General features: G+C 47.1%; 1 protein-coding gene across 2 annotated transcripts in view; it reads right to left on the bottom strand.

Moving 5' to 3' along the window:
• LOC122561313 (cartilage acidic protein 1) overlaps positions 1-25462 on the bottom strand; it is a 340450-nt gene that overhangs the window by 5437 nt on the left and 309551 nt on the right. For both annotated transcript variants that reach the window (XM_043712997.2, XM_043713000.2), the window contains exons 10-14: positions 19933-20033; positions 18182-18350; positions 7804-7946; positions 4786-4828; positions 2351-2494 (exon numbers count right to left, since the gene is read on the bottom strand). In XM_043712997.2, coding sequence (XP_043568932.2) covers positions 2351-2494; positions 4786-4828; positions 7804-7946; positions 18182-18350; positions 19933-20033 — 600 coding nt within the window. The remainder of the gene's footprint in view (positions 1-2350; positions 2495-4785; positions 4829-7803; positions 7947-18181; positions 18351-19932; positions 20034-25462) is intronic.

Here is a 25462-nt window from a genome sequence, read left to right as displayed (position 1 = left end):
AGGTATCATTAATAGGTGTAAAATTGGTTAAAAGCACTGTATCAGAGATATCAACATGATTGTGTTTTTACAAAACATATGTTGGTCAGGCCTTGAAATATCAATGCCAAGTTAACTGATCTCACCAAAGATGGTTTTAAGTAGGACTGGAATGAACATTTTGACTAACATTCTTCCCAGATATTGATAGCATTCCTGAATAAAACAGATGTTGTTCCTTGGGTTTGTAAATAGAAGCATTGAATATAAAAACAAAGAGCTCATGCTTTATCTACATCCATGGACAGGCAGGTGACCCTCTAAGTCTGCCTGGAGTGTCAAATCTCTGGCCCGTTGCTGGGATACCATCTCTGGCCAGATGAACTATTCCCTTCAGCCTCCAATAGTAGCCCTTGACAAGGTCAGGAGAAAGTGAGGACTGCAGATGCTGGCGATCAGAGTTGAGAGTGTGGTGCTGGAAAAGCACAGCAGGTCAGGAAGAAGAATCAACATTTCAGGCATAAGGTCTTCATCAGGAATCACTGATTAAGGGCTTATGCCCGAAACATCGATTCTCCTGCTCCTCGGATGCTGCCTGACCTGCTGTGCTTTTCCAGCAACACACTCTCGATCTTGACAATGTCAGTTAGCTAATGGCCACTTGTGGGTGCCATGAGACAGCACTGGCAGAATGGACTTATGCCCAGCGGTGGTGGGGTGCCAGGGGTCTGGAGTGGGCATGGTGGTCAGTGGCTCCAGAGCGAAGATGGCTACTGGTTGGGAATTGGAGGAGCCTGGTCAGACCATGTGGGAGCTGTTACAGAAAGACTGTAATGTCTATCTTTTTAACTTTATTTCTTATTTTGCTAACTTATACTACATAAATCTGTAACTTTTCTTCTTTATTTTCTCTATTTTGATTTATACCTAAATATTTTATACCTAAGATGGTGCCATGTGTTGGTGACAGTGTCCACCTTTCACTGTTCTTGTGTAACTTCAGTACATGCGAGAGTAAACCTAATTCTAATTTGTGAGCTTGTGATGCAGAGTGGTACCAACAGTGTGGGATTACCCAGCTGAGGTTACCATGAAGGACTCTCCTTCCCAACCTCTCCCCTCTCCTGAGGCACGGTGACCCTCAGGTTAAACCACCACCAGCCGTCTCTCTGTCTCTTTCTCTCTCTCTCTCTCTCTCTCTCTAATGAGAAGGCGGAACAATGGTGACTTTACGTTTTAGTCGAGGAAAGCTATGTTTAGTTAGAAAATTGGCCATGATCTTACTGAATGGTAGAACAGGGTTGAAGTCATAGAGTCATAGAGATGTAGAGCAAGGATATAAACCCTTCAGTCCAACTTGTCCATGCCAACCAGATATTCTAAACTAAACTAATTCCATTTACCAGCATTTGGCCTATATACCTCTAAACCCTTCCTATTCATGTACCCATCCAGATGTCTGTGAATAGGAAGGGTTTGGAGGGATATGAGCTGGGTGCTGGCAGGTGGGACTAGATTGGGTTGGGATATCTGGTCGGTATGGACGGGTTGGACCGAAGAGTCCACGCTGTACATCCCTATGACTCTAAGGAAAAAATGTTGTAATTGTACCTGCCTCCACCACTTCCTCTGACAGCTCATTCCATACACGCACAACCCTCTGCACGAAAATGTTGCCCTTTGGTCCCTTTTATATCTTTCCCCTCTCACCATAAACCTATGCACTCTAGTGTTCAACTTCCCTACCCTTGGGAAAAAAACCTGGGCTATTCATCCATTCACCCTGTCCATGTCCCTCATAATTTTATAAAACTCTATAAGGTCACCCCTGAGCTTCTAATGCTCCAGTGAAAACAGCCCCAGCCTATTCAGCCTCTCCCTATAGCTCAAATCCTCCAACCCTGGCATCATCCTTGTAAATCTATTCTGAACTGCTGAATGGCCTCCTGGTTTTCCTACAAGTTTACGTTCTTCGGAAAAGAAAAATGGGAGAGAGTCAGGTTAAACTACGATGGGTGAGTTAGAAACATAGTTATCTGGAGAGCAGATAGATTTTGGCTGTTTTAAATTGGTAAAAGAAATAGCAATAGTTTGTGAAGACAATCACCAGTCCCTTTATCATCAAAAAAAGTCTCCCAGTGTAGAAAATTACATTAATGTCTGTCTCCAATCAAGGGGCAAACATCTGCAAAGGTTATCAGTCCTGAGAATGAAGGCAGCTGACCAGTTCATTCTTTTTCATGAATATTTGTATAAAATACACATTGATGCAAGATTGGAGTTCAGCTCAGTTGCATTGAAGTGCTTAACATTGAATAGGTGCGATTGCTAAAGAGTTAAAAGGCCATTTAGCCAGGGGCAGATCACTGACCCACACAAGCTGTTCCATCTTCATTGGGTTCGTAACCATGATTGCATCTCCTGTTCGGTCGACACTTGAAGCCTCCGTAAGTGTTGATACAGATGGGCCTATCCCTGGGGCACACTGGTGGGAACTGCACACACTCATCAGCATCTAAACAAGTAGACAGGAAGGTTCTAAAATAGCAATGGTCAAACACTGCAGAATACAGCCAGAAAACACCACTTGAAAAGCACGTGATTGAAGAGTAAGAGCCATGAAAAAGCATTTCCCATTGTAACTGGAAAAACAGGGAGGACGAATGTTCTGTGGGGCGGAGGGGGGTATTTTCTGACTTTTAACATCACATTATTTTTAGTGTTTACATCAATTTCTATCATTAATTTTGGGGTAAGTCAGAAGTCACATGACACCAGGTTACTGTCTGACAGGTTTATTTGAAATCACAAGCTTTCAAAGATGACGAAAGAGCAGCGTCTGAAGGCTGTTGATTTCAAATAAACCGGTTGGACTATAACCTGGTGTCATGTGACTTCTGACTTTGTCCTTCCCAGTCCAACACCGGCACCTCCACGTCATAATTTTGGGAGCCCACTCCCTATCTTTATTGGAAAGGAGTGCGATAAATTGTGGGGTGGTACAGACCATGGTCTTGATTTGTGTCATTGCTGGATGCAGATTTGGACCTAGTCTCCGCCAAGGAATTAAGAAATGCCAAATTTCCCATCCCACTTGAACCTCAGGTTCTGGATCAATTCTGGTGGCATTCTGGGAATTTTATATTTAAATGAGGTCCCGCCATTAAGAGAGGCTAGATCTCCACATAGCCCCATCTGACTGTGCTTCCCACCACTCTCTCCTCCTGTGAAAAAAAAATCAAATGCCTACATGACTTCACCAGCCCTGAATCAGGTCAGATGTTTGCAGCTGCAGTACAGGAAGTGGACACTGGGCTTGTTGGTCTTGTTCCAAAGAGTTACTTCTGAGGTAATTGTGTGGGAGAGTCATCAGGGAAGTCCTGGAATTCCCTCCCAAAATGGCATTGTGGGTCAGCCCACAGCACATAGACTGCAGTGGTTCAAGAAGGCAGCTCACCCCCACCTTCTCAAGGGGCAACTAGGGACAGGCAATAAATGAGTGACCATAAAGAAAAGGAGTTCCCAGGACAACAGGGCAATCACCCCAGAGAAATACTTCGGTTCCTCCATCTTCCACAGGAAACACTGTGATACTTTCCTTTCTCAGTCTGCAGTTCCATTGCCCATGTATCTGCATAGCCTCTGATCAATATTAGTAATTGGGGAGGGAGGGAGAGCAAGAATAAAGGAAGGTCTCATAGAAACCAATAGAATTTTAACAGATGAGACAGGGTAAATGCAGAAAGTACATTCCTGATTACTAAAGGAATGTTCAGAACCAGGGGGGCTCACAATACAAGGATTATCGGGTAGGCCGTTTAGAATGGAGATGAGGAGAAATATCTTCACCCAGAGAATGGCGAGCCTGTGGAATTCATTACCACATAAAATGGTCAAGGCCAAAATATTGTACAATTTCATGAACAAGTTGGATATAGCACTTTTGGCTAAAGGGATAAAAGGGTATGGGGGCAAGTGGGAATAGGCTATTGACTTGGATGATCAGCCGTGAATGGTTTGAAGGGCCAAATGCCCTACTCCAGCTCCTATTTTTGATGTTTCTATGTTTTGACATCATTGGAACATGTTTTCCACCTTAAAGGGGCCAGCGGTGATTGAGCGCTTAGAACATCCAACACAGTGTCATTGTTGAAAATAACAGTTAACCAACTCCAGTGTGAGGCCATTAACATGTAACAACAACAGCAAAGGAGTGCTGTCCAAATTATCCCCCATTTACTGGAGTCCCTATCTCTATACTCTAAAGATGTTCACGTACTGGGGATGGTATGTTGGAGGACAAGTTGAGGTTAGGAAATAATATCGTTTGGCACATTTGAAAGAACAATGATTTGCAACCACCTGATGAAAGAGCAGTGCTCCGAAAGCAAGTGCTGCCAAATAAACCTGTTATTCTATAAACTGGTGTTGTGTGATTTTTAACTTCGAAAGAAATAATTTGACCAAATTCCATGTCAAGTTTCATCTGGCTAAAAGCTGTTTCTGCTGAAAACCATGCAATTAACTTTCTCAAAAAGCTCAATTATTGGGTGGTACTTGCACTGATTATGTACAAGTGTTCAGCTCTGTGGACCCAACTCTTAAACAGCCCCCCCTTCCAATTCATACAGCTGTGTAAAACTCTGAACATACACATGGCATCCCAACTTTCCTTCAGGCCTGAGCGGTGAACTTATCGAGGTTTTGGACTGTGCAACAAAGTGCCACAAATGGTCTCCACGAACAGGACCACAGGCTTCTGAGGGCTGATACAGTATTGCAGGAGAAGTCAAAGGACCAACTCACCGGTACAGCGACCACTCCTGTCAGCTGTGAAGCCTTCCCCACACTGCAAGGAAAAGATACAGAACCTAGTCACATTGTGCAATTGCTGTAATTAACTAGTGAGCTGAACTCCATCATCCTGGTCTACAGTGTGACAACAGACCGTACAGGTTGGATTCCCTATCTTGGTTGTGCTGTTGTTAGGGGAGTCACGGGCAAGCAGGTCGATTAGCTGGAAGGCTGGTTTGTGATGTGAGCAGTGCAGGTTCAATTCCTGATACCAGCTGAGGTTACCAATGGAGCTTATACCTTCCCAACCTCTCCCCTCACCTGAGGCACGGTGACCCCCCAGTTTAAACCATCACCAATTCTCCCTCTCTAATGAGAGAGCAGCCCTCTGAGACTTTACCAACTTTACTTAATTTTACTCATGGCCATCAGGTCAACTTGCCCTCACACAGTGAGGAAGGGGAGATGACAGAGTAATGAAGCCAAAATGTTGGGACTCAGAGCTGGTGCACCCCATAGTCTTGGATTAGTGGTGCTGGAAGAGCACAGCAATTCAGGCAGCATCCGAGGACAGGCAAAATCGACGTTTCGGGCAAAAGCCCTTCATCAGGAATAAAGGCAGAGAGCCTGAAGCATGGAGAGATAAGCTAGAGGAGGGTGGGGGTGGGGAGAGAGTAGCATAGAGTACAATAGGTCAGTGGGGAAGGAGATGAAGGTGATAGGTCAGGGAAGAGAGGGTGGAGTGGATAGGTGGAAAAGGAGCTGGGCAGGTCGGACAAGTCCGGACAAGTCGAGTTGGTGGAGGTTAGAAACTAGGATGAGGTGGGGGAAGGGGAAATGAGGAAACTGTTGAAATCCACATTGATGCCCTGGGGTTGAAGTGTTCCGAGGCGGAAGATGAGGCGTTCTTCCTCCAGGCGTCTGGTGGTGAGGGAGCGGCGGTGGAGGAGGCCCAGCACCTCCATATCCTCGGCAGAGTGGGAAGGGGAGTTGAAATGTTGAGCCACTGGGCGATTTGGTTGATTGATGCGGGTGTCCCTGAGATGTTCCCTAAAGCGCTCTGCTAGGAGGCGCCCAGTCTCCCCAATGTAGAGGAGACCGCATCGGGAGCAACGGATACAATAGATGATATTAGTGGATGTGCAGGTAAAACTTTGATGGATGTGGAAGGCTCCTTTAGGGCCTTGGATGGAGGTGAGGGAGGAGGTGTGGGCACAGGTTTTACAGTTCCTGCGGTGGCAGGGGAAAGTGCCAGGATGGGAGGGTGGGTCGTAGGGGGGCGTGGACCTGACCAGGTAGTCACGGAGGGAACGGTCTTTGTCTTGGTGAGTTCCTACTTATCCTCTCTGTTTCACAATGAATGATGATCAGCAAGGATCTAAAGAAAAGGCTTACAGTTGTAAAACAACTTTTTCCAACAGATTTACCATCAACAATACAAGAAGTAAATGGGGCAAGTAACATTGAAAAAAGGTTTAAAGTGTTTATTTAATGTTTAAAATATATTCACGTGCAGTCCCCATCAAGGCTGACCCATTATTGGCCACCTAGTTGTCCTGAGAAGATGGTGATGGGTATTTAGAATCATAGAATCCCTACAGTGTGGAAACAGTTCATTTGGTCCAACAAGTCCACACTGACCCTCCGAAGAGTATCCCACCCAAACCCATTCCCCTACCCTATTACTCTACATTACCCCTGACTAATGCACCTAGCCTACACATCCCTGAACACTAAATGGGGCAATTTAGCGTGACCAATCCACCTAAACTGCACATCTTCTCTTGAGCCACTGTTATTGGTCTGGAGACAATTGGGTCCTTAGCTAGGGATTTCGTCAAGAGGGTACAGGAATTGTTGCAAGATGAAAGTTTGCAATTAAATTCTCTCGAAATAAAAGTTTGAGCTTCCTGATGTTTACGCCTTATACTGTGTGTTGGATTTCAGAACGAGTAGTCACTGATTTGTTGCTGCATTCAGTGATGACAATGAGGGGAGTTGAGAGATAAACACATCCTGAGGGGTGAGGGTTTTGGGTAAACCTGTTGGAGGAGAGGGTGAGGGGATAAACATAAGGATGACAATGGAATAGTGTAGGTTAGATGGGTATCAGATTGGTTTCACAAGTCAGCGCAACATCGAGGGCCAAAGGGCCTGTACTGCGCTGTCATGTTCTATGTTCTAACACTGTTTGTTTTAATCTCACCTTGTGGAGAGGGCGAGCAGCGAGTAAACACACTTCAGGGGATGGGACAGGTAGCTGCCCCTGAGCTCCCCCTGGGTAAGCTGAAAGGACTGTGTTGACTGTCCCTTTTCACAGATACACTCCCTTCCCCAGACATCGAAGTCTGGTGACAAACAGAAAAGATCTGGATAATCCCAGGAGTGGAGATTAAAAAGTGTCCTTCTGTTGATTGTGAAGCCTCAGTGAAAGGTGTTAGTTAGTCACAATCCAACCCTGGAAAGGATTAACCAACAGTCCCAACCGGAATGATCAGATCAGAACATTCGGAAGGGGTGGTCTGGGCTATCAGGGAATTCAATGGCGCTCGTCTGGCTTTTCCAAAACCAGGGCATGTATTTTACCCTGTCCCTTGATAATTGCCGTCACAAATAGGAATAAAGGTTTTCCTAGCATTAATATTCCAGGTTTCCAAAACAAAAGTCAAAAATCGTGGACCAACTGTGGCGATGGAGAGCCAATATCTTTGATGGAGTTGTGTCGAGACCTGTGATGGATTTTGGGAGATTTTCCAGTCACACTAAGCCCACATTCTAAGCAATACCCTGTCAACAGGTAGATGAATGCAGCAAAAGAAGGACAGATACACAGATTGGAAGAGTAGAGATATGGAGAAATACACAGGAAGAGACAATGTAGAAATGGACAGAGACCAGAGAGAGAGAGAGAGAGAGAGAGAGAACTATAGAGATAAAGTTAAATGGAAACACAAACCATGAAAGACAGCAAAGAGACAGAGAGAGACATAGAGTTATAATAGCTCACAGATATTCCAAATCTTCACGTACCTCAATGTCAAGATTGAAGGTTTGACTGTCCTGGTTTGGGAATGGGATTTCCATCGTGGAGTTCATTTCACTCGGGGGGACAGCCCGTGATGTGAATGTCCCACCAGGCCAGGTCACCTCCAGGTGAGTCGCAATGTCCTTACCTGTTGGAAATGGAAGCATGAGTCCAGATCCCACCCCTGCCTGATCTTGCAGGCAAACCATTTAGAATTCTCCACTACATAAACCCAAAGAGATCTGAGCCCCAAAATTGATCAGGATTTCTATACAGATATGGGGGGTAGGGAGAAAGTGAGGACTGCAGATGCTGGAGATCAGAGTCAAAATGTGTGGTGTTGGAAAAGCGTGGGGATTACCCTGCGATGTGGGGTTACCCTGGGCCTGTTAAAGACACAGCCAGAGGGAGAGGTGATACAGACACTATAAAAGCATACACTCAGACTGGCCACTGCCTTTTTAGAAGTGACAGCTGTGTGTTTTGAATTCTTACACTGGTGTGAAGTGCTTGTCCAGTTTTTAAACACAGGTTTTTGATCTATTACTGGCAGAGTGGGGACAAACCATTCGTGTTTACTATCGTCATTAAGATTTCATGAAGAGAGGGTCCTTGAGGTGTGGTGGTAATGTTCCTACTCCTGAACCAGGAGGCCCATCTGCTCCAGAGGTGTGTAAGAACATCTCTGAAAAGGCTGGTTAGAAAATAGCAGCACTGCTAACATCATGATACAAATGGTTTTGACAGGATGAAGCATTGGACAAATATAGCATTGAGTCATGAGAGGAGAAATTGTTAGGGCAGATCATCAAGAGCTCAGTCAAAGATATTGGCTTTAAGGAGCATCTTAAAGGAAGTGAGAGAGATTTAGGAAGGGCATTCCTGAGATTAGGGCCCAGGCACGGCTAAAACCAGGGATGCACAAGCGACTGGAATTGGTGGAAGGGAGAGATCGTGGAAGGTTATGGGTCTGGTGGGGATTCCAGCAATCACAAAGAGTGAGGTCATGGAAGATGTGATTGTGAAAATTGGGGTGTGGATTAACCTGAATGAGTTAAGCTCAGTAAAAATCTAAACTAAAGATGCAAGTACACAGGTCACCCTAAAGGAACATAATTTCCTGGAGAGGGGACTCATTGCTAGGGGAGAAACATCAGCTTTAACATAATGTCAATAAGGTTGGAGGGAAGGCACTACACAGATGCTTGGTACCTGACATCTGGATTAAACTGAGTGCCAGTAGGAAAGGTCTTTATGCGCAACTGAGCACAGACACTCCAAATCAGCCTCTTCACCTCGTTCCTTCTCCATCCAACAATAGCTTGCATTGTTTGGTTTGGAGCATATCACTTCCCTGCTAATATTTGACAGCTCCCAGTCTCCCTGGAAATGCACGGCTCAGTGACAGCAATCAGATGTTGTTTTGCTGAAGCTGTTGACATTCCCCACCCTTGCCGTGCGTCCCAGTGAGACTCAGTTCACCGACACTTCATACAAGCCTGTTGCCCCCCACCCTGCTCTACTCACCTCCCCCTACTCTGCTCACTCACACTTCAGACTGACTCAAGGTAACAATCTGCATGAAACAGCAGACTGAACATCCCAATCTCCTGAAATGATCGCAAGGCTTCCTAAACTCATAACATAACAGATTAATTCATGTGGAAAATGGCTTTTGTGTGTTCAGATTAAAGTCCGCACTGTGCACAAACAACCTTTGAAATACCTCATCGTTGATTAAAATAACCTTTCCCAGCCCAGATGTTTTGCGAGATATTTTTGAAGGGCAAAAATTGAGAATTTCATCTTTATTAAAACGCTGCATTGAAGGGCAGAAAATGTATTTGTTTTCCTTGGCTGGTTTTTCATTAGGGGATAGACACTATGGGCCTGTGTTGCTACAGTGCAAGAAGAAAAACACTCTCGTCAAGTGACTAAATCTTAAAAGAGCAACCTGAGATTATTATTGTTCATTCTCTGCCTGTCAGCAAAGGCTGGGGTTTAGTTTTATTTTTAATTATTCGTTTTTGGGATATGGGTGTTGCTGGCTGGACCAGCCTTTATTGTCGGTCACTCGTTGCCCTTGAGGAGGTGCTGGTGAGCCGCTTTCGTGAACCACTGCAGTCGATTTGGTTCGGGATACTCACGATGCCTTTAAGGTGGGAATTCCAGAAACGTGTCCCAGTGACAGTGAAGAAGCAGCGATGTATTTCCAAGTCAGGATGGTGAGTGGCTTGGAGGGGAACTTGGAAGGTGGTGTTCCCATGTCTCTGTTCGCCTTCAGCTTGTTAGCTGGTAGAGGCCACAGGTTTGGAAAGTGCTGCTAAAGGAGCTTCGGTGACTTACTGCAACGTGTCTTACATCTTGTAGATGGTACACACTGCTGTTACTGAGCGTCAATGTTGAAGGGAGTGAATGTTTACAGTAATGGATGGGATCCAAATCAAGAATGCTTCTTTGTTCTGGATGGTATCAAGCTTCTTAAGTGTAGTTGGAGCTGCCCTCATCCAGGCAAGTGGGGATTAGTGAAGGAACAATGATATAGTTCCAAGTCAGCCTGGGGACTGACATGGAGGGGACATGCAGATGGAAGTGGATTCAGTCAGTTGCTGCCTTTGTCCGCCTAGAGGTTGTGGGTTTGGAAGGTGTTTTCAAAGTGTTGGTCTTTAAGGTTAGGAGCAAGAAGGTGAGATGGGATGTGGGGGTGATGGGAACCTGCAACTCACTGCTTTAGGGTGGTGAAGGCAGAACCCCTTGGAACATTTTAGAAGTGATTAGATGTGCACTTGTGCTGCCAAGGTATCAAAGGCTATGGGTCAAGTGCCAGAACATGAGATGATATATGTTGGATGGTTGTTTTTGATCAGATTCAATGGCTGAATGGCCTTTATCTGTGCTGTAGATCTGTATGACTGTTGGGTAATTTAGCACAATGAACTGAATGGCACTCTCTGGGCTGTAAGATTCCATGCCTTTTAGCATTTCTATTATTAATTCATTAATGCATCTATTACTAATGCAACTGCAAGGCCAATGAATCCTTCCGGGTCTGGAGTCAGATGTAAGTCAGATTGGATAAGGATGGCATTTGTCCGAACTTGAAAGCACTTCATTAAACTGATTGGGTCATAATGATGATCTGACAAATTGACAATCACATTACTAACATCAGGCCTTTACAACCATAATATTTCATTGTTTGTGACTTTTAAGAAGATTTGTAGCTCAGGGTGAAGTTCAGGTTGTAGGTTTGCTCGCTGAGCTGGTAGGTTTGTTCTCAGACATTTCGTTACCATGCTAGGTAACATCATCAATGAGCCTCCGGTGAAACGCTGGTGTTATGTCCAACTTTCTATTTCTGTGTCTTGGTCTGTTAAGGTGGTTGACATCATTTCCAGTTTATTTTCTCAGAGGTTGGTAAATGGGGTCCAAACCGATGTGGTTATTGATGGAGTTCCGGTTTGAATGTCAGGCCTCTAGGAATTCCTGTGCATGTCTCTGTTTAGCCTGTCCCAGGATGGATGTGTTGTCCCAGTTGAAGTGGTGTCCTTCTTTATTTGTGTGTAAGGATACTAGTGATAGCTGGTCATGTCTTTTGGCTAGTTGGTGCTTGTGTATCCTGATGGCTCGTTTTCTGCCCATCTGTCTGATGGGGTGTTCGTTGCAGTCCTTGCAGGGTATTTTGTAAATGATATTTGATTTGTTGGTTGTTGGTACAGGGTCCTTTAGGTTCCTCAGTAGCTGTTACTGTGTGTTGGTAGGTTTGTGGGCTACCATGATGTCAAAGGGTCTGAGTACTTTGGCAGTCATCTCCAAGATGTCTTTGATGTGTGTTAGCATGGGTAGAGTCTCTGGGGGTGTTGTGTCTACTTGTTTGGGTTTGTTGTTTAAGAATCAGTGGACTGTGTTTATCGGGTAGGCAAATGTGAGGACTGCAGATGCTGGAGATTAAAGTCAAGATTAGAGTGGTGCTGGAAAAGCACAGCAGGTCAGACAGCATCTGAGGAGCAGGAAAATCGATGTTTCGGCAGGAGCCTTCCTCAAAGGGCCTTTGCCCAAAACATTGATTTTCCTGCTCCTCAGATGCTGCCTTGACCTGCTGTGTTTTTCCAGCACCACTCTAATCTTGTGTTTATCGGGTACCCGTTATTCTTGAATAGGTGTTTGTCTTCTGCTGCTTGTAGTTCCTGAGCGCTGCAGCGTGTTGTGGCCCATTTAAATAATGTCCTGATGCAGTTCCATTTGTGGGTGTTGGGATGGTTGCTCCTGTAGCTGAATATCTGGTCTGTGTGTGTTACTTTCCTGTAGACGTGGTCTGCAGTTCTCCATTGACTGTTCATTCCGCTGTGACATCTAGTGTTACAAAGTACCCTGCAAAGACTGTAACAAACACTACAACTGACAGACAGGCAGGAAACTAGCCACCAAAAGACATGACCCACTATCACTAGTATTCTTAAACACAGACACTTCGATTAGGACAATACGTCCATCTTAGGACAGGCTAAACAGAGACATTCACGGAAAATCCTCAAGGCCTGACAGTCAAACCGAAAGTCCATCAATAAACACATCAATTTGGACCTCATTTACCAACCTCTGAGAAAAGGAACAGGAAATGATATCGCCCACTGCCCACTGTAACAGATGAAGGCACACAAACAGGAAGTGGACAGAACACCAACGCTTCACCGGAGGCTCACTAATGAAGTTGCCTAGCATGGTGATGAAACGTCTGAGAATGAACCTACCAGCTCAGCGAGCAAACCTACAACCTGATATTTCATTATATACAAATTCTCAAACTCGAAAGTCAGATTCTGAATTCATCGTTCCTTCAAGGCTGCTCCACCATTCGATACGATCAAGTCTGATCTGATTGTGGTCACTTTCCACACTCCTGACTGCCCTCCGCTGACCGCTGACTCCCTTACTGGTTAATTTCCATTGAAGGATCAGCCTATCGTGGCTTTGAAATTGAGCTAGGATCCTTAATCGTCAGTACATCAGCAAGAGATTGTTACCAACTGATAAAAATAATCACAACATACTGTCATGTTGAGTCAAATTAAGGAATGATTAGGCAGCGCAAACGTGGGAATTTACAAAGCCTGTGGATTGAAAGAAAGACAGACAAGTTGAGGAAATTAGTGGTTTCATAAATCTTGGAATCTAACAACCAAACGAAGAGTCTTAATTTCGACATGTGAAGGGTGGTGGAGGAAGGAGCATTTCTGGTTGTGGTCATTGGAGCTTAGAACAAAGAGGTAGAGCCAATTCAGAGAAGCTCTTCCAGCGGCACCTTCCAAACCCATGATCGCTTTCATCCAGAAGGACAAGAGCAGCGCCCCCTGCAGGTTCCCCTCCAAGCAACTCACCATCCCATGAGGGGAAATATATTGGCCATTTCTTCACTGTCACTGGGTCAAAATCCTGGAATTCCCTCCCTAAGGACACTGTGAGTCAACCCACAGTACGCGAACTGCAACGGTTCAACAAGGCAACTCACCACCACGTTCTCAAGGGCAACTAGGGATGGGCAATAAATGCTGACCCAGCCAGTCACACCCACATACCATGAACAATTAAAAAAGGTTCCTTTGTTCCATCCATTGAGTCATAGAATCATATAGCATGGAAGCAGACCCTTTGGCACAGCTAGTCCATGCTGAACATAATCCCAAATTAAACTAACCTTACCTGCCTGCCCCTGGCCCATTTCCCTCCAAGCATTTTTTATTCATGTACTGATCTAAATGTCCTTTAAACATTATAACTGTAACCTCATGCATCACTTCCTCTGGAAGGTCATTCCACACACGAACCACTCTCTGTGCAGAAACGTTGCTCCTGATGTTTTTTTTTAATCTTTCTCCTCTCATCTTAAACAGATGCCCTCTAATCTTGAAATACCCCACCCTAGGGATTCACCTTATCTATCCTCCTCATGATTTAATAAACCTCTATCAGGTCACCTCTCAACCTCTTACGCTCCAGTGAAAGAAGTCCCAGCCAATCCAGCCTCTCCCTTGGTGGGCGGCATGGTGGCACAGTGGTTAGCACTGCTGCCTCGCAGCGCCAGAGACCCGGGTTCAATTCCCGACTCAGGCGACTGACTGTGTGGAGTTTGCACGTTCTCCCCGTGTCTGCGTGGGTTTCCTCCGGGGGCTCCGGTTTCCTCCCACAGTCACAAAGATGTGCAGGTCAGGTGAATTGGCCATGCTAAATTGCCCGTAGTGTTAGGTAAAAGGATAAATGTAGGGGTATGGGTGGGTTACGCTTCGGCGGGTCGGTGTGGACTTGTTGGGCCGAAGGGCCTGTTTCCACACTGTAAGTAATCTAATCTATAACTCAAACCCTCTATTCCTGGCAACATCCTGGCAAATCTCTTCTGAACCCTCTCCATCTTAATAATATCCTCCCTATAACAGGGAGAACTGAACTGGACACAGTACCCCAGAAAAAGCCTCACAATATCCTGTACAATCCTAACATAACAGTCCAACTCCTATATTCAGAGTTCTGAGCAATGAAGGCAAGCGAGCTAAACACCTTCTTAACCATCTCTAACTATAGGTGATACCTGAACCGATAGGTATCTCTGCTAGATTCCTTAGACAGCACCTTCCAAACCCACGACCACTTCCATCTAGAAGGACAAGGGCAGCAGATACATGGGAACACCACCACCTGCAAGTTCCCCTCCAAGTCACTCACCATCCTGACTTGGAAATATATCACTGTTCTACTATGAGGCGGCTCGGTGGCTTCTCAAGAGCATCTAGAGACGGGTGATAAACTCTGTCCCAGCCAATGATTCCCACATCACATGAACAAGAAAATAAGGAGGCATAGCGCCTGGAGCAGAGAGAGTCCAGATGTAGAAAAGCACGTACAGAGGCCTACGTTAAGTGCAGTAACTAATCCTACATCAGGTTCACACATTTATTTTACTGCAATAAAGAATACAGGACTGGCTGTCTGTTACTGTTATTTAGTAGTTCATAAAATTAATTTATACCTCAATTTTGTCATTTTATGAGGTCTTGTCAGATTTTTCTGAGGGGGAGAAATGGATTTATGAAACTTACATCAATAATTTTAGCTCCCCCCCCATCTCGTTCATCTTTTATAGATAAGATGGATGATTCCTCTATGTAAAACAGAGCAGTAAACACCCACCCTGTGTCTTGCCAGAGAATGTAACATTATTTACAAACAAGGATTAAAGCTGGAGCCTTGCAGCATAGAAGGTGAAAATCTTTCTCCATTGGAAAGGCGAATACTTTTGTTACAAAATTGCAGATAATGTGAAATGCTGAAGAAAAGATTTACTTGATAATTTGTCCCAAACCCTTGACATCCATGACCTAGAAGAACACAGCAAGGACACGAGAATGAGAATCATTAAATCTCTACAGTGCAAAAGGAGGCCATTCGGCCTCTGCACTGACCATCCAAAAAACATCCCACCCAGATTAGCCCCCTGCCCTATCCTTTTAACCCTATACAGAGGAATCTTGATTATCCAAACAAGATCACAAGGTCCCAATGCTTCGTTAAACTGTGTTCTCCAGCACTCGATTATCCAAACAAAATACTCCCTGCACATGCTGCTCAGATAATCAAGGCTCCTCTGTATTGCCCAAGGCTAATCCACCTAAGCCTGGACATCTTTGGACTATGGGAGGAAACCCACCCAGACACAGGGACAGTGCACAAACTCCACACAGACAGCTGCTGAGGCTGGATTCGAACCCAGGCCCACTGCTGCTGTGAGGTTGCCATGCTAACCACTAAGCCACCCTATGGTCAGCCTGAAATCACGCCCCCCCCCTCCGCTCCCTCCAGTTCCATCTCTTACCTGAGCACAGTGAGCCTTCAAGAGGGGACCTGATATCCCACCCTCACCTGACCCCATTACCACCCCCCGGCACACACTATTCTGACTCGGAAAGAAATTGGAATTCCTTCACTGCTGCTGGGAGAAAATCTCGGAAGCCCTGATCTAACAGAGCTGTCAGATAATTCCACCTCATTGACAGCAACACTCCAAGATGTCAGCACATCTTCTGAAGGATGAATGAGGAAAGGTTGTAGCCGTTACCAACGATGCCCATATCCCAAGACAGGAACTAACTAAGGTAACCATAAGAGAAAATGCTGGAACTAGGGTAGCTGCTTATTGCGCTACTCAGGAATAAGTCACAGCCTTTTACTTACTTTGAGTCTATGGTAGTGCAATGGGCAGCACAGTAGCACAGTGGTTAGCACTGCTACCTCACAGTGCCAGAGACCTGGGTTCAATTCCCACCTCAGGCAATTGACTGTGTGGAGTTTGCACATTCTCCCCGTGCCTGCGTGGGTTTGCTCCCACAGTCCAAAAATGAGCAGGTTAGGTGAATTGGCCGTAGTGTTAGGTGTAGGGGGGGTGGGTTGTGCTTTGGCGGGTCGATGTGGACTTGTTGGGCCGAAAAGCCTGTTTCTGCACTGTAAGAAATCTAATACAAAATAAGGGGTTATGCAGAGAAGGTAAGGGGAATGGGTTTGAGAAACATATCAGCCATGATTGAATGAGGGAGTGGGCTGAATGGCCTAATTCTGCTTCTATATCTTATGGTCTAATACGGCAGCCATTTTGAGCTGACCAAGACTCTTTAAGCTGAACATGACAAGGTACTCCATGTTGTCTCACTGATGTTGGCTATGGGAGGAATACAGACCAGGGCCCTGGGAGAGCTCCCTCACAATTTAATTTCCACTCAAGCCCTGTGGATTATTTTACATCTCACCCAAAGGACAGATGAATCATGGGAGGTTCAGCTGCCAATCTGACTGGAGAGCATTCCAATGGCAAGGCAACAGCTGGTCTTCCCTACAGAATGTTCTGGATCAATACATGAAATGGTGCTGGGAGCAGGTGGAGGCAGCTGTCACACTTTGATGGGCATTTATACAACCCCTCCTTCACTGTCACTGGATCAACATCCTGGGATTCCCTCCCCTAAGGGCATTGTGGGCCAAACTACAGCAAGCGGACTGCAGTGGTTCAAGAAGGTAGCTCAGCCCCATCTTCACAAGGGCAATTAGTGATGGGTATTAAATACTGGCCCAGCCAGCAATGACAACATCTGGTGAACAAATGTAAACAAATGACATGTCAAATAGTCACAGAAGGTAGCCATTTGGAACATTGAGTGTCCATCAACCAGCAACCAAAATAGTCCCATTTCTCTGCCTTTGCCTCACTCATGGCATCTGTCTCTGAATCCCCTTGAATCCAAACCAAACCCCTCAAAATGACAACTCTCATAGTATGAGACCTAGAATGTCTCATGAATGGTACCACTAGTGGACTCACTAGTGGGCTCCTTTACATTGAGGAAACATGACGCCTTCTCGCAGAGTGCTTCAGAGAACACCTCCGGGGACACCCGCAACAACCAACCCCACCGCTCTGTGACCGAACACTTCAACTCTCCCTCCCACTCTGCCGAGAACATGCAGGTCCTGGGCCTCCTCTATCGCCACTTCCTAACCACCCCGCCTGGAGGAAGAACATCTCATCTTCCACCTCGGGACCCTTCAACCCATGGCATCAATTTGGATTCCACCAGTTTCCTCTTTTCCCCTCACCCTACCTTATCCTAGTTCCAACCTTCCAGTTCAGCACCATCCTCATGACCTGTCCTACCTGCCAATCTCCCTTCCCACCTATCCACTCCACCCTCCTCTCCGATCTATCACCATTACCCCCACCTCCATCTAACTATTGCCCTCTCAGCTACCTTCTTCCCAGCCCCAGCCCCTTCCCATTTATCTCTCCACCCCCTCGGCTCACATTCCTGATGAAGGGCTCTTGCCCGAAATGTCGGTTTTCCTGCTCCTTGGATGCTGCCTGACCTGCACCACACTCGCATCTCACTGACTCATGCCAACCTTGAAAGGTGGTAAAAATCAGAACATCATGTCAACATGTGGAGTGGCATTACAGTGTTCTGGAGGACTCTAGCAGACACCCACAGTGATATCTCAGTGACACCGCTCCCCCCTACCCCCAACCCAACAGTGCCAGAGGACCCTGCTAACTTTAACAAACAAACAGTAACTCAATTCTGGATCAGTGGTGCTGGAAGAGCACAGCAATTCAGGCAGCATCCGAGGACAGGCAAAATCGACGTTTCGGGCAAAAGCCCTTCATCAGCCCTTCCTGATGAAGGGCTTTTGCCCGAAACGTCGATTTTGCCTGTCCTCGGATGCTGCCTGAATTGCTGTGCTCTTCCAGCACCACTGATCCAGAATCTGGTTTCCAGCATCTGCAGTCATTGTTTTTACCTTTAAACAGTAACTCAAGGCAACACGCAGCCTTTAGATACTACGTACCCAATCCAAAGTGTGCCACTGGCTCCATTTCACAGAGATACCCAGATCCTCCATCGATTATACGGAGGTGCGGCCCAGTTCTCCGTGTGTACAGCACCACCTTTGCCCCACGGGCAAACGCACCAAACCGGGTCCGGGGAATGACCCTCAGCCAATTGTTATCGGTGCCCTTTGAAAAGAACCCAGAACAAAACCGGTGAAGCTCCCCCGCACTTCAATTCCATACCAGTCAGTGATCCTCATGGAGTAATCTTTTCGGTATTTTGGGTCTGGGCATGTTGTGGACCAGAGTTAGGGGCACTAACCAGCGTCCCTGAATGGTCACTCATTCAAGTGTTAACCGGGTTTATCACTGCTTAGCTTTCAATGTGCAGGCGCTTTTAGACCAGACAAACCTTCCTATAGAAGCCGCCAACTGACCCGAACCAAACTGGCTGCTTTGTGATTGGCTGATGGATGGGTGTTGTCTCTTCCTATGCATTCCTTGTTGCCACATTCAGCAAAGACTCCCTCCTGAATCACCGGGCCCCGTGTGGGGTGTTACGGGAAGGAGATCAATTTTGGAAGGGGACAGCTCCTTCTCATTGGCTCTGTTCAGTCAGTGGAGGGTGGGAATGAGACAGATGCACTGCCAAAATCATCCAGCTCCTGTTTGCGGAGGTGGGTCAGGCCAGGAATTTCCTGCAGGCCCATTGTGTCCAGCTGAGAAACGTTCCATGTAGATTGACACTGTCACCATGGAGATGAAGCTGGGCTCCATCTTGCTGTTGCTCAAGAGGAGCTCGATGGCATGGGCAGTATGGAGCAAACAGTATTGACACACCTGTGGACAAGCCAGACAGGAATATGAGGGAGAAGGGAAAACAGGGTCACAGTGGTAGATTCAGCTGAGGAGAAATTGGAGAAGGTTTGAGTGGGTCATAGACACTAGCACGAACTCTGTGGGCAGAATGGCCTGTTTTTGTTGCACTTCTTCTGTTATGCTATTGCAGCCATTTCAAGGTGGCTCTGATTGGAGGATAAATTCAGAGTGAAAGCTAGCATTGCCAGCAGAATCTCTAACCAAAGACACAAAACTTTGCCCTTTGACCTTCCACCTAGGACCATGGCCATTACCCCCACTGGGCTAAAGCTCAGGAATAAGGGTCTGAATGGATCCCACTCCATTACTGCATGATCTCCAGTGGTCTCTTGGCTTTGTCGAGAGGGTGAGAAGAGTGAGCAGTGGAGGGGGTGATGCTGAGTTATTTCCCGCAGTAGACATCTCTCTCTGATGTTCCCTTGCTAATAATGGGGAAGGTGAGGGAAGGGCTTAGGAGGGATGGGAGAGGTGTCAAACCTAACCTCCCACTGGCATGGTCACGGCCCATCAAGGGGACTGGTCTCATGCTCCAACTTGAGGAAGGTCTGCCCTCCGCCCGAGATCCAATCAGGACCTCTGTTGGAAAGACCCCGGCCTACAGCGAATGAGGAAGCCAGCAGCAATGTTTGATGTTCCTCCACTGCAGCCCCAGCCTTAGCCAAGGGCCTTGCCATGTCGTGGGCGGTGAGGGGGAGAACGGAATGAGAGTGGCCTGGCGCGTTAAGTGGTGAAGAGTGGATCATCAAGATCTACAGCACAGAAAAAGGCCCTTCATCCTGTCGAGTGTGCACCAATCAAAAACACGCACCCATTCCCGTCCCTCCATGCAGCAGTTTTGGCCAATAGCCATGAGTCGGGAATTGTAAATGGTCACCACACAAACACATACCTGGGTTACTTTGAACACAGACAGTGGCTGAGCCCTGGACTCTCCATGAGAGATGATGAGATCCAGCATTCCATCACTGTCGAAATCTGTAGCAACAGCACCTGGGGAATGGGAGGGGAGTGGTTCTGTTACAACGTTAGCAATCCCATACACAACATTCCTGTAAAAAGAGCTCAAATCTCATCAAACCTAATGAATAAAGCTGGAATAGAACACTAGCATTGTCAATATGGATCATAAACCCACAGGGTTACTATAAAACCTATCGTTGGTGCCCTAATCACCAAGGAACTGGAATCCAAGTTCAGTAGGTAATAGAAAAGACAAATGCAATGTTAGCTCTAATCACAAAGGGAATAGAGTGTAAAAATAGGGAGGTCATTCATCAGGCCACAGCTAGAACACTGTGAACTGTTCTGGGCTCCATAACTAGGGAAGAGTCTGTCAGAGGAGGCAGTCCAAAGAAGGTTCACACGGCTAATTCCAGGTATGGAGGTCAGGCAGCATCCGAGAAGCAGGAGAATTGAGGAGGAGGAATTGCTGTTGAAGGGCTTATGCTCGAAACGTCGACTCTCCTGCTCCTCGGATGCTGCCTGACTTGCTGTGCTTTTCCAGCACCACACTCTTGACTCAGATTTCCAGCATCTGCAGCCCTCACTTTCTCCATGTAAGGAGGGACTGCCTTATAAGGAGAGGTTGAATAGATGGACCCTCTACCCATCGGAATATAGAAGAGTGAGAAGCAACATATGAGATAGTTAGGGGGTATGAAATTGATCCCCTTGTGGCAGAGTTTAGGACGACAGTGTGTCATCTCAGAGTAAGAAGGAGAACATTTTGGCCCATTGTTCCTATACCAGCTCTACATCACTATCACATGCCAATCTCCTATTTTCCCCTTACCATCCCCTGTACCCTTGCACGTTTCTCTCCAAATAATAATCAATGGCCCTTGAATACCTCAGTTGAACGCCTGCCCCACCTCACGTCCGGGCGGTGCTGACTACTTACTGAGTCACATCACCCTTGCTTCTTTTGTAAATCATCTTAAATATATCACCCCTCCTTCTTGCTCCTTTTCCAAGTAGGAACAGTTTCTCTCTATCTACTCTATTCAGCCCACTCATGATTTAAAAATCTCAACTAAATCTCCTCTCAGCTGCCTTCTCAAGAAGGAGAACAGTCCCAACTTTGTAGATTTATCCTCGTCACTGAAGTTTCTCCTCCCTGGAACCATTCCTGTAAATCTACATCTGTACTCGCTCCAATACTTCCTATAATGTAGAGCCCAAAACTGTACATTACATGATGACCCCCTTCTTTTTCATTTATTCCTTCACAGGGTGACAGCATCATGGCTAGGCCAGCGTTTATTGCCCAGAGGGCAGGTAAGAGTTAATAACATTGCTATGGGTCTGGGGTGATGTGTAGCACAGACCAGGTAAGGATAGCACCTTTCCTCTCTAAGAGACATTATTGACCCAGATGGGTTTTTCTAGCAATTGACAATGGATTCATGGTCATGGAGTCACAGAGTCATACAGCATGGAAACAGACCTTTTTTAGATTAGATTAGATTACTTACAGTGTGGAAACAGGCCCTTCGGCCCAACAAGTCCACACCGCCCCGCCGAAGCGCAACCCACCCATACCCCTACATGTACCCCTTACCTAACACTATGGGCAATTTAGTATGGCCAATTCACCTGACCTGCATATCTTTGGACGGTGGGAAGAAACCGGAGCACCCGGAGGAAACCCACGCAGACATGGGGAGAACGTGCAAACTCCACACAGTCAGTCGCCTGAGGCGGGAATTGAACCCGGGTCTCTGACGCTGTGAGGCAGCAGTGCTAACCACTGTGCCACCGTGCCGCCCACAATGGTCCTGATGAAGGGCTTATGCCCAAAACGTTGATTCTCCTGCTCCTCGGATGCTGCCTGACCGGCTGTGCTTTTCCAGCACCACATTCCCGATCCCGAGCTCCAGCATCTACAGTACTCACTCCCCCCTTTGGTCCAACCAGTCCATACCGGACACAATCCCAAACTAAACTAGTCCCACCCTGCCTGCTCCTGTCTCATACCTCTACAAAGCTTTCATATTCATGGATCCATCAAAATGTCTTTTAAATGTTATAATTATACCCAAATCCATCACTTCCCCATGAAGCTCATTCCACACAGGAACCACCCCCATGTAAAAAAATTGCCTTTTGTGTCTTTTTTCAAATCTCTCCCCTCAAAAACGGGCTCCATCATCTTGAGGTTCACCATCTTAGGGAAAGACATCTACCAATAATTCTGTCTATACCTCTCACTATTTTATAGACATCCAAGAGGTCACCATTCCAGAACTTTATTGAATTCAAGTTACCCTCATCGACCATGGTGGGATTTGAACCCATTGCCCCAGGGACTCGGGAATCACCAGTCCAGCAATACCACAAGGCCATCACTCCCCAGCTGTGGTGCCATACTGTCCAACTAATGACTACAGCAGACCCACAGCAAAATGGCTAACTCTTAACTGTTTGCCTCCTCACCCCACCACCCTGGGCAACTGACCCCCCCACCCCGCCACCCTGGGCAACTGACCCACCCCACCTGCCACCGTGAGCAACTGACCCCCCCACCACGCCACCCTGAGCAACTGACCCACCCCACCCCGCCACCCTGAGCAACTGACCCACCCCACCCTGCCACCCTGAGCAACTGACCCCCCCACCCTGCCACCCTGAGCAACTGATTCCCCCACCCCGCCACCCTGGGCAACTGACCCCCCCACCCCACCACCCTGAGCAACTGACCCCCCCACCCCGCCACCCTGGGCAACTGACCCCCCCACCCTGCCACCCTGAGCAACTGATTCCCCTCATCCCGCCACCCTGGGCAACTGACCCCCCCACTCCGCCACCCTGAGCAACTGACCCCCCCACCCCGCCACCCTGGGCAACTGACCCACCCCACCCGCCACCCTGAGCAACTGACCCCCCCACCCCGCCACCCTGAGCAACTGACCCACCCAATCCGCCACCCTGAACAACTGACACACCCCACCCCGCCACCGTGAGCAACTGGCCCACCCCACCACGCCACCCTGGGCAACTGATTCCCCCCCCCACCCTGCCACCCTGAGCAACTGACACCCCCATCCCACCACCCTGAGCAACTGACTCCCCTCATTCCGCCACCCTGGGCAACTGACCCCCCCCCATCCCGCCACCCTGAGCAACTGACGCCCCCATCCTGCCACCCTGAGCAACTGACCCACTCCACCCCACCATCCTGAGCAACTGACCCCCCCACCCCGCCACCCTGAGCAACTGACCCCCCACCCCGCCACCCTGAGCAAGCCACTCAGCTGCAGGTGGGCATTAAACACCTGCACAAAGGCAATTCGGGACAGGTAACAAACTCAGACCTGAGCAACGGCACTCGCAAACTAAGGGCAAGTAGACAGGAAGGCCACTGGAATTCAGAACAGGTCTCAATCCTGAAGAAGCAGTCCACAAATCAGAATATCACACGTTCAAGGTAATTCTCCTGGCAGCAGGAGCTGACACGTGGTCCATTATGTGGGACACGGTGTCAAAGGGTGGAAGAGAAACCTGTTCCATCCCCACACTGGGTTGGTTCAAGCTCATTGGAAAAATAAGGTTCCCCTTCTATCAGAGAAAATTAGACAGAAATCAAATGGAGGCGCTCAAAATTATGAAGGGGTGCAATAGCGTAAACTGACAGAAACCACTCCCACTAATAGGATGATTGGTTACCAGGACGCAGTTTATATAATCAGCAGAAGAACTGTGAGGAAAAGTCTTTTTCTTCAGTGAGTTGCTTAGATAGGTCTGAAACGGTAGCTCAGTTGAGAGCTGTAGGGGAAAAAACACAACCGCTCTTTCAAACAGCTAACATTAACACGATGACTGAATGGCCTCTACATGTGCTCGTGACCCGACGTTTTATTTCAATTATTCCACCCTCAACATTGTTTTCTCTCAAAGGGAATTCCTCTCCTCAAAAGGCAGTGGACGCAAAATCTTTCAGTATTTTTAAGACATTTCTTGATTAGCCAGCGGCTGAAAGATTATTGGAAGCATGCAAGAATACAGACCTGAGGGTCAGCCTCACTGAATGGCGGAGCAGGCTTGAAGGGCAGAGTGGCCTACTCTCGCTCCTTCAGTGTACGCTTAAGTTATCCGAACACTTCCCAATCTCCAGTGCCCCCATCCAGTCTAACTGACTACTCGAGCATCCTCTGTCGCTCACTAAGATCTGATGGGTATGTCTCCCTCACCTTGTCCCATCTCCTCAATTCCCTGAGTAATAAAAAACGGGTGAGTCCCATCCTGAGAATCCACAGCCCCCGGAATATCGAATTCCAAACATTCATCAGTCTCTGATTGAAGACATTCCTCCTCTTCCCAGTCCAAAATGGCCGCCCCCTTATCCTGACACACCATGACCACCACCAGTGCCCCCATCCCCAGCCCCACCCCTGCCCTCCATTACTAAAATGCTTGTGAGACCAATATAGATTCAGGGTCCCTAATGACAGAGGAAGTCTCACTCCAGTTCATTTTGAGATCAGGTGTCACCTTGACTCCAGATGTTTCTTTCTTCATTCACGGGATGAGGGTGTCACTGGCTAGACCAGCTTCTATTGCCCATCCCTAATTGCCCAGAGGGCAGTTAAGAGTCAATCACATTGCTCTGGCCCACATTGCTGTAGGCCAGACCGGGAATGAGTGGCAGTTTTCTTCCCTAAAGGACTTTAGTGAACCAGATGGGTTTTTCCTGACAACTAGCAATGGATACATGGTCATCATTAGACTCTAAATTTCAAATTTTAAAAAATGATTTCAAATTCCACCATTCTACCACTAGGTATTATTAATCTAGATACTACCAGTAGGCCGTTACCTCCCTCAATGTGCCCTATTTCAGCGTCAGAGTGAGGCAGGCTACGCACAGCGAGATGTTACTTTGAGTCCTGTGCTATTGTACTTCTTATCTCAGTCACTGAGGGTAGCCATTGAAGGAGAGCATCGAAACACAGCGTGAGGATTGATCACTGCCACCCAGGAGTACACCAAATGTTCAGGAGGAGCAGTAAGGATGGGGGGTGGTGAGTGATTCAACATTGCTAAAGAACATGCCTCAGGCGATGGAATCCTATTGAGAGTCAAAGAATGATCTCCATTGAGTTGGGAATCCTGTGACTTGGCCTGTGAACCTAGACTTCAAACAAAGCGATACAGTGCCATCTACAGCCCAGTTAGAAGGAAGAAATAATTTGTATTTTATACAGAAGCTAATCTCGTTGAATAAAATAATGAATCGGTCCTGAAACTTGTCGTGATTATAATGGGGTCAGCCAGGTGGACCTCTAAGAATAGCAGTTCCCCGATTAGAGCTGTTAACTGGTCCAATCAGGGAGCCCCAGCTGACAGAGAGTCCCAAACTGGCCATAAACAGGTCCAGGCAGCGGGCCGTGGAGGGGGTCGTTAGGTCCGACTGCCTGTCC

This window comes from Chiloscyllium plagiosum, unplaced genomic scaffold, assembly GCF_037043375.1.
Source record: "Chiloscyllium plagiosum isolate Xiang-an unplaced genomic scaffold, Cpla_swu_hap1 HiC_scaffold_22, whole genome shotgun sequence".
NCBI lineage: Eukaryota > Metazoa > Chordata > Chondrichthyes > Orectolobiformes > Hemiscylliidae > Chiloscyllium > Chiloscyllium plagiosum.
Note: the sequence above shows the minus strand (reverse complement) of the source record. Positions and strands in the feature narration are given on the sequence as shown.